The following is a 10,065-nucleotide window of genomic DNA, read 5'->3' as shown; positions in this document are numbered from 1 at the left end:
TTGTCTCTGGCCCGTTTGGCACGGTTTCTCCACCGGCTATAGATGTCGTTTGGAGATGTATTTTGCCGAACGGGGTAAAACGAAATGACTTCACTAGTGAAGCCCCTAAAAACCTGCTCTCATAGAGGTCTAGGGTGGGATGAAGCTAAAAATAGTGGCTTCACCCAGCTTCACCTCGCCCACAGTGGACACAAGGACGAGAGAGGCCAGTTTTGACCCTCTCGTGGCACACGGGCGCATGCGACCATGGGAGAGGCTGGAGTCGCCCGGACGGCCGCCGGGGCATGCGATGCTGGTGTGCGGATGGCCGCCGGGGGCGTGGAACGCCGCTGACGGTGCGAGGGCCGAGAGGCGTAGACGGTCGGGGGCGCGGATGGCCACAAGGGGTGCGAGGGTGCAGGCCGCCGGGCGCCAGGCATGGGGGCGGGGAGGGCACGACTGCCAGGCAAGAGCGCTCGTGCGAACCAGTGGGGAAGAAGAAACGAGCGAATAAATAAAGTCAAGGGTATTACGTTCTTTTCATCTCTTTTTGTCTATCGTAAGGAGCTGTTTTGCCAAACGGGATACCAAAACGGCTCTGGCTCCACCGAAAGAGCTGTTCGTGGAGCTAAAGGAAAAAATGGCTTCACTAGTGAAGTGGAGCCGTGCCAAATAGGGCTTTGACTAGTAAGCGCTAATTTTAGGCTCCAGGAGCCTCCGGCTCGTGCATTCGGTCACTTTTAAACACTGTGTGATCATGTAGCTGCTAGAAAAGGTGCTCCGGCTCCTCACATGTCTTGGTCCACGTTTTTTATGTTGTTATAGAATAGTCAAGTCTCTCTTTTTTTTACAAAAACAATAGTCAAGTCTTCATCCGTAGCTATGTGTAAATGTTTGTACTTCATTTTGACGGTACCGTTAGGAGCAAAAAGGTTCACATGTTACATTTTTGGACCACTACTGACAACTGTGTGCTGTAGAAACAAAAGGTCCACACGACTGACGACTATGTGTAGATCATAAATTTTTGGACTACTTGTCGATAAATGTTGGAAAAAAATTAGAAAAAGGATAAACCCACTACCGTCTGACTAAAATTTTTGGACTACTATGGCTACCGAACTTGACTATTCCATAGAAAAATTTAAGTTGTGCCTAGAACTGTAGCTTCGTGGACGATCCTTCGGCAAACGTGCTACAAACTGATTCATCAAAGAGACGTCCTACAATTTATAAAGCCGACATTCCATAGTACCTGGTAGCCATTGAAACGTTAAATTTCAAGAATAGTTTTTTTAATGTTTTGACGAGGTGTTTCTGAATTAAAAACATGCTACAATAATTGGCAAAAGTTTTACACCTACTAGAGTGAGTCTTTGCCATCTCTTAGGAATGGTTGACTTAACCGGTCCTGAAAATTATTTTTTAAAAATCAGAAAATTATTTTTAGGTATGGTTGACTTAACCGATCCTGAAAATAGATTTTTAAGGGCCGTCATCTTAAATAAAATCGTTCCTGAAAATCACTCCTTTTTACAATCGATGGCAGCGGTTTTGTAAACCGGCTCTAAAGATCATTTTTGACCATTAGTAAAAATCTTTTATTTATTTTTATGGATTGTAAATGATTTTTAGAAAAAAATAAAAATTATTTTTAGTAACGACTGACTTAACCGATCCTGAAAATAGATTTTTAAGGGCGGTTGTCTTAAGAAAATCGTTCCTGAAAATCACTCCTTTTTACAATCGATGACATGGTAGCGGTTTTGTAAACCGGCTCTAATGATCATTTTTTACCATTAGTATAAATCTTTTATGTACTAGTGTTTATTAATAAGTTGTTTATATAAGCTATTAAGTTTGTTCTAAGTTGAGTCATGAAATTGTGTGTTGTTTATTGCCTCTTGTTAATACATGTGAAGCTAGAAATTCCTTATTGTTTTTTTTGTATTGCTATAAAATGGTGGGTTTCGGGTTTTGGGGATCCACCGGGTTTGGTTTCCGGTTAAGATTATCACCCGAAACGGTGTTCGGGGTGGTTTCGGATTTTGTGTTCGGATGTGGGTTTGGGCCTGTGGAGAGAAGTGTGGTTCACGCAACGATGCCGGGAGTATTGTTAGGACTTCTCGCGTTTGTACGTCCTACGGTGTGTGGTACTCGTGTGCTATAACATGCTTGTGGGCCTAGAGGCCATCACTGTCTTTTCGTAATTGAGTCGAAAGAATGGGAGCTACGCCTGTCCTCTCGTTATTTGTGGACTGCATAGGGCATGCTTGCAGCTGGACAGTTTTAGAATTTTGCTTGATTTATCCACACAACTGTGTTTCTTTGGCTTGGTACAACTCCTTTGCCTTATGTTCCATACATGGGCCTGTTTAGCATATCTCCACGAGCTTCCGAACCATCAAAAATAGTTTCACTCCATTAAAAGTTACCCAAACACTCTAGCTCCACAAAATTCGGATTCGCCAAAAAGGTAGATCTGTGGCCAGATTCACCATTTTGGTGGAGCTTCGCAAAGGGTGCTCAATGAATGTTGTTTCGCACCTCGTAGTGGAGTTAGATGAAAATTACCCACCATTGCCACTGGTTACACACCTCCCTCCTGTATCGATTCGTTTCTATTCCCTTCCTTCTCCACTCTCCCGATTAGCTACAGAAAAAAAATCCACCCGTTTTTTACGCCACAGGCACAGCTCCTCCCTGTGGCGCAGCCGGCATCGTGGTTTCTCTGGGCGGCCTTGTGCCCCTTGGCCAGCCTCGCAGCTCCCCTGGACAGCCTCTTACGGGGGCGGTGCAGGGAGGAGCTTGGCGGGGAGCGCCTGCGACAGTCGCAATGGGAGGCAGGATGCTCGGAGTAGCGCTGCGTGGCGCGGGGACGCCTAGTCCTTTGGGTCCGCCTCGAGCCATTTTAGGACCTATAGCAGCACGTCGGCCGGACTCTCAGTGGTAGATGAGGCGGAGACGAACATGATAAACAGGACAAATGCGAAATAGACCATTTCCAACCAAAATCTGATTTCATGGATTTGGAGCTGCTGTGTAGCCAAACAGTTCCAGGTAGATCCATGGTGGATCTCATCCACTAATAGAGCTGCTTCATGGTGAATCCCATATCCAGATTCAGTTTTTCAGTGGTAAAGCTCTGTTAAACAGGCCCTATATTATAGACACATTTCGTTGTCAAACTTTGTCATAGTTATTATGGCTTCAATATTTTTAGCCGTAAATTTTGGGGAAGCTATAATGTGTCTCAATCAAGTTAGTTTGTGACAAGGTTAGATACAAGCCAGATAAGAGAACTTACATAAGGCAACGATATGTTCATGACAGTAGTAGGATAATCAACGACGAGCTCGTTTGAGTAGCGCAATGATGGTCAGCGTACCCTATACCCACAGCATCGAAATAGTGTTAAGAGGCATGTCGCTAAAGCAAGAGATTACCGATAAACTATATTAGACTGTAAAACTTTGTCAAACAACATTAGTAAGCAAGTTATCCGAATAGTTAGTTGGTAAAGAGATGTTGGTTGGTAAAACTGTATACCAACGCCATTTACAATGACTGAAAGGATGAATCGGCAAAGATACATAATGATAGGCCGAGATCACGATCCGGTCCGCGATTGGAAGGCCTAGGCAAGGTGGGACCACAGTCCAACTCCAACCAAGGATACGTCAGACCTTTGCTCGTTATTCTTTACCGACCGACACAGTCGGGACCGACTGACCGGAGACGCCCGCTCGGTGAGAGCCCGGGGATCAGGCGGAGCAGATAAGGTAAGACGCTCAAGTCAACCGCAATACTGAGGACCGTACCCTACCATGCCCTGCGCACCTACAGGACGGTGCCACCAGGCCATGCCAGACGGGCACTATACAACCTTCCAGACACATCAGAGCGCAAACAGTATTGTAGGCGCCAACGTTTGTTGTACCAGGCGAACACGGTAGAGCCTGCCAGATGTGTCCATACATAAACAGTATTGTGGGCGCCGATGACCGTCTCGTACCCAACAGCGTGGGCAACAAGACTAGGTAGCGCACATATACACTCTCTTTCTTTCTCTCTGACTTGTAAGGCCATCCATTTCAACGACACTGGCGGCATGTTAATTAACTTGCTAGTAGACGCCATCATGCCATATTAATCCTAGCGAACAATGGAACCAATTGGCCAGACATCAATCTAGTACTCACAAAATTAAAACTCTTAACGATACTAGCTAGCCGGCGGCGGCATGGGAAGCGCACATAGGTAATAGGTTACTGATGATGATGTGTAGTGTCGTGCAACCGCTTCGTGAGTCTATATAAAGCAAGTGATCTAGGCAATCTTCTCCAAGCAACTACCCACGGAGCCAGCAGCTCTCTAGAGCCTCTCCTGCTTCGCATTGATCTAACGGCCCCAGAAGCCACCCAGAGATGGCCACCAGCGGCCCCGTCCCTCTGGTCTCACAGGTGCAGCAGCGCAAGCCACAGACATACACCCCGAGCCCATGGGGTGACTTCTTCCTCCACCACATCCCATGCACTCCATCACAGGTACATGCTCCATATGCTACAAAACTAATTAAACATGTCATTTGGCTCTCATCACATCGCTGCAGGAAAAGGTGCCAAGACCGCCAACACTTTGTTTTATTTTGCATGACTGCTAAAATTCTAGGCTATATATGTAACTGGTCGATGTGTAGGGATCGATTATTATCAAGGGTGTGATTGATTGATTGAATATATCCCAACAAACCAAACCCACCAATAGGATACAAGTTCATGGTGATTTGTTGCCTATACTGCCTTTCTGAGCTAGTTCCGCCCATGCAAGAAAATTCTTCCTCAGCCTGGTTCACAGGATACGTATATAGAGAGAGAGAGAGATTTTGGACGTTTGCCTCAGGCCAGAATCACTGGACACTAGCTTCACCAGTTAATGTTATATTGGTGCTGATGAGCATATACAAAATGGTCCAATGTTTTTTCTAAATAAATAACTGGACACTAGCTTCACCAGTTAAGGAACAACATGATAAATAAACATCTCTGTATATATAAGAGGATATAGTTGCACATGATAATAGGCACCTTGATTTTTTTTAGATAATGGCACCATATGTTCCGGCTTCAGCTTCTCACAAAAGAGAAGCATCAGACCAAGCTTATTACACACTCACTCCAAACGGAACTCACACAGGTGCCAACTAGTTCCCAAGGCGACTACTAAAGTTCCAACCATTTGAAGCAAAAATAAACATGGCTTTTAACTCTAAATTTCTGCACACATCTTGGATAAGCACCCTGTGTTCATCCAGCCGTTGCAATGGAGCCCAAAATCAGAGCCAGTATTGTCGCCCTAAAGAGTACTTGCAAAAATGTTTTTGGTTGACATTTATTAAACACCAAATCATTCCTTGTGAGCCAAATAACCCAACAAAGGGCCGCTGCACCTGTCAATAATAAGAGATTGTGTTTTTGTTGACCCAATTTAGATCAACCTCCAAACATATGGGCTATGTTCCTCGGTGGTCTCAAACCAAAAACCTAGTGAACCATACGCCATAGAGCCTTAGCGACAATACAATCGAAGAATAAATGTTTTATGGTTTCCAGGCTACTGCAAAAGCTGCAAACCTTACTACCATTCCAATTTCTTTTGGCCAAATTATCTTTGATGATGATCAATTTTTATCTCATGTAACATGTTCTCATGTGAGCAACCAAACACCGTCTCACATCGATCTGTGAGGCTAAGCAGGTAGCAACGAAACAAAGAGAATGCATACACCCAGCCTGGTTGAACTGCTGACCTCCATCAACATCTAGGTGTCTCTTCAAGTAGAATCTGGCTCATTGTGTTGTGCATATGAAAGGATTCGTTTGCACACTGACATTTACACTACAGAGAGATTAACTATAACATTAGAAATATCTTTCTTGCAGTATTTGATGATGAAGGATAAGGTCAAAATAATGAAGGGGGAGGTGAAGAAAATGCTACTGGATGCTGATTCTTTTGATTTGTCTGATAAGTTAGACTGTATTGATACACTAGAACGGCTTGGATTGGATTATCACTATACCAAGGAGATTGATAAATTAATGTGCAATGTCTTCGAAGCTAGGGATCAAGATCTTGATCTTCTTACAACCTCAAATCTTTTCTATTTGCTTCGGAAGCATGGATATCATATTTCTTCTGGTAAGATTCCAGACAAATTTTATTTTGCTATTTAATTGTCGTATATTACTTAGATGGAACTTCATATGACTTCAGAAGGACTTTTATGGTATACACACCTTCCACCGAAGCAACAAAGAGGTTTTTATTACTTCAAATAGTGTGGCGATACATATGCTCAAGTGTTAAATGTAGTATCTGCTTATAAAGATGACACGAGACAGCCACCAAATGTTAGTTTCAAAGATGGTTTCTATTTTTTCTTAAAATAATAAAAATCTAGTTTAATCACTAAAGAATCATCTTAACTAATTTATTTTAGATTAGGTAAATATGTAAGTATCAGTTTATTTTTAAAAATGTTATCTATTTGTTAATGATCTATTTAGACTTTTTTTGAGGCAAAAACTGTGAGGGAGATCTATTTAGATTTATTTTGAACTTACTTATTTTTTCTACTATTTTATTCCTTGTACTGAAACTTGAAGAAGATGAACGAATAAGATTCAAATAACTATGAAAAGAGCATAGCATATAGATGACATCTTTAGAAAAAAAAATTGTACAGCTTTCACATTTCTCTGATTTAAGATACAAAACTACTTACTAATCTTTAGAGGTTAAACAAGAATTTTTTTTATTTTCAAAAAATAGAAAACCACCTTTGAAACAAGAGAGAGGACCAAATTTGCTCGATTTCGGTAGTTGGAGAGCATCCAGTACCCAGGTTCATCCTTCAAAGTTGAAAATCGAACTAGTTGAAGACTAAACAATGGACTTTATACTATTATTCTGTCACTGCCATCTCTTACAATTGTTTCATAGTCCATACTTCTGGACATCAATATAATTGATGTCTCATGTGTTTTTAATGTCACAGATGTATTTTTGAAGTTCAGAGATGACAAAGGAAATATTGTAACAGATGATGCAAGATGTTTATTGAGAATGTATGAAGCGGCACATCTTAGAGTGAAAGGGGAAGAAGTGCTTGACAATATTCTTATTTTCACCAAGAGTCAGCTTCAGTATATTGTAGACGATCTCGAACCACAATTGAAAGAAGTGAAATATGCATTGGAAACACCTCTTTTTAGAAGACTCAAAAGAGTACAAGCGAGGCAATATATCTCAATATACGAGAAAAATACTACACACAATAATATGCTCCTAGAGTTTTCAAAGTTAGACTTCAACATTTTGCTAACCCTATATTGTGAGGAGCTAAAAGATCTTACACTGTAAGAGTCATCATTAATAGCACAGTGATGTTGTACTAAGTTCTCTCATTACCATTATTTCTAGATATCTTCTCATGCCCTATATATATTTACAGCTGGTGGAAAGAGTTCCAAACACAGGCTAACACGTCAATCTACGCACGAGATAGGATGGTGGAGATGCATTTCTGGATGATGGGAGTATTCTTTGAGCCCCAATATTCCTATTCACGAAAGATGCTTACACAATTGTTTATGATTGTGTCTGTACTCGATGACTTGTATGACAATCATTGCACCACAGAAGAAGGCAATGTCTTCACTGCAGCACTGCAAAGGTTTGCAACACTTCTGTCCATATTCATCATGTTGCTTATAGGGTAATAAATTTATATAGTCCTAATTATTTATTTGTATGGAAAGCTCATGTCTCTAGAAGTTCTATTTTCAATATATAATGTTAATATAATCATAAGTTTCATAAATGACAGGTGGGATGAAGAAGCAGTAGAGCAATGCCCAACATACTTGAGGACTTTGTATATAAATATACTTACCACCGTAAAAGACATTGAGGAGGGGTTGAATCTTCAAAACAACAAACATGCCAAGTTGGTTAAAAGACTGGTATGTCTTACTGAAACAAGATTAAAATGGATAAACAATTGTATATATCCCTAGGAGGAAAATTATCGTGATTGCGTATCTAAAAGCCATCAAGGTTATATTATGTGTGTATGTCCAAATGTTCATTGTGCATCCTTGATTGACATATTTATAATCTTACTATGGTACAATGCGATCTAAAATTGATTTAGAGCAACATGATTGTCACTACTTTATTTTTATTCAATATATACTAATCAAACAAGTGTACAACATCTAAACTAATGTAGTTCTAATAATTTTGCATGATCTAATATTAACTACTACATCCAAAATTTGGGGCTTATGATTATGAAATGCCTGGCTTAATTCTTGAAAAAAAATTGTTCAACAATTATTCAGATTATATGCATGCATAGTAGATAAAAGTTGTATCAATGGATCCACATTATATTCCGCACGTCTTTCAATACAAATTTATTTTTATTGTAACCAATGATATCTTATAAGAGTTTAGTGACAAGTATAGTTTAACAATACTTTTTCTTATATTCTTAATACTCCATACAGAAAGAAATATATAAATCAGTAAGTATTTTTTCATAGAGAGAGCAATAATTTCGGCATTAGTTTAAACTTATGTGTGTTTGAGAGTTTGGGTGCACATAGTATACGCAAGTATAAAGAATAATTAATGTGTTCCAGACAAAATGGCATTTGCTAACAGTAGTTAGAGCTCCCTGAGGCCTCCATTACGAATTTAAAGGTTTGCCTGGGTAGTTTTCTCTTTGGGATATATTGTATCTTTGAGCTTTCACACTAATCTTACATGCATTTTAGATAATCGACATGGCCAAATGCTATAATGCTGAGACCGAATGGCGTGACAAGAAATATGTGCCAGCCACCGTTGATGAGCATCTAAAAATTTCAGCACGCAGTAGTGGTTGTATGCACTTGGTGAGCCAGGGATTCATTTCAATGGGAGATGTGGCAACTAGCGAAGCTATTGAGTGGGCTTCTACCTATCCGAAAATCATCCGAGCTGTCTGTGTTATTGCACGCCTCGCTAATGATATAATGTCGTACAAGGTGCCAGTTAGTCTATATTTTCTAAGTGCTAATAAATGATAAGCTCAATTATAGAATCGTTCCTAAACTTTTCAATGTTTTTGGCTGCAGCGAGAAGAAGCATCAAAGAATATGGTATCTACAGTGCAAACTTGTGCAAAAGAATATGGTACCACAATAGAACAAGCCATAGAAAAGCTTAGAGAACTGATCGAGGAAGCGTGGATGGACATCACCGAAGAGTGCATGAGACAGCCACAACCAAAGGCTCTTCTGGAGAGGGTAGCCAACCTGGCTCGTACAATGGATTTTCTATACAAAGATGTCGATGGATACACCGATTCACGGAGTATCAAAGGCATATTGGATTCACTGTATGTGGATCTAATCAACTAAAATTAGGTGACAGCGTGGCTATAACCAGCTGGACAACAATTCAGTGTCTATATAGTTTGTAGTATTTGCAAATGTATTGTGTTTCTCGGAAGATCTTGCAGATATATATATATACTTTAGTGATCTTTTTCTATAGGAATATGTTTACTAGCCGGAACCGTAAAATCCAAACCTTACTAGGTTTCCATGTATGGCCTGTGGGTTCATAACTATTGTACAACTCGATGTAATGATTGTGAATTAATAAAATCTTTCGGCTTGTTTGGCGTAGAGTTAGATGGAACAATTTCCAGGCACCAGAAATTATTGAAATCGGAGCTATAGACACATGGACGACATTTAGTTGAGCAATTTTGTTATTAATTTTTGAGATAAATACAGATATTCAAACCAACTTATTTTATTCTATAAACTCCAAATCATATATGGTAGAATTATGATAAACAGTGTGGAGCTAGAGTTGCGCTAATAAACCGGCTGTCCATGACTAAATTGGGCTAGGCCTGGCTAGTTTGTCTCCTACCCTCTTCTGTATTCATGGTGGCTGGGCTAGAAGCTACTCTCTCTATCCCCAAATAAATCAATTCATAGAATCCATGCCAGTCAAATTTTT

At 40.4% G+C, this 10,065-nt stretch overlaps 1 protein-coding gene across 1 annotated transcript; it reads left to right on the top strand.

Moving 5' to 3' along the window:
* Positions 1-4,341: 4,341 nt before the first annotated feature.
* LOC136501304 ((E)-beta-caryophyllene synthase-like) lies at positions 4,342-9,725 on the top strand. The gene is made up of 7 exons (XM_066496808.1): positions 4,342-4,526; positions 5,922-6,180; positions 7,040-7,400; positions 7,496-7,717; positions 7,871-8,006; positions 8,826-9,077; positions 9,168-9,725. The coding sequence occupies exons 1-7, from the start codon at positions 4,407-4,409 to the stop codon at positions 9,450-9,452; spliced, it is 1,635 nt and encodes a 544-aa protein (XP_066352905.1). The 5' UTR covers positions 4,342-4,406; the 3' UTR covers positions 9,453-9,725.
* Positions 9,726-10,065: the final 340 nt, after the last annotated feature.

Source organism: Miscanthus floridulus, chromosome 13 (genome assembly GCF_019320115.1).
Source record: "Miscanthus floridulus cultivar M001 chromosome 13, ASM1932011v1, whole genome shotgun sequence".
Taxonomy (NCBI): domain Eukaryota; kingdom Viridiplantae; phylum Streptophyta; class Magnoliopsida; order Poales; family Poaceae; genus Miscanthus; species Miscanthus floridulus.
This window is presented reverse-complemented; position numbering and strand designations above follow the sequence as displayed.

Bases quoted from the DNA above. Each gene is read 5' to 3' on its own strand.
- LOC136501304 (XM_066496808.1), top strand. From the start codon at position 4,407: ATGGCCACCAGCGGCCCCGTCCCTCTGGTCTCACAGGTGCAGCAGCGC. The intron at 7,401-7,495 runs GTAAGAGTCATC...ATATATTTACAG, and splicing joins GAGCTAAAAGATCTTACACT to CTGGTGGAAAGAGTTCCAAA. The intron at 9,078-9,167 runs GTGCCAGTTAGT...TTTTGGCTGCAG, and splicing joins ATGATATAATGTCGTACAAG to CGAGAAGAAGCATCAAAGAA.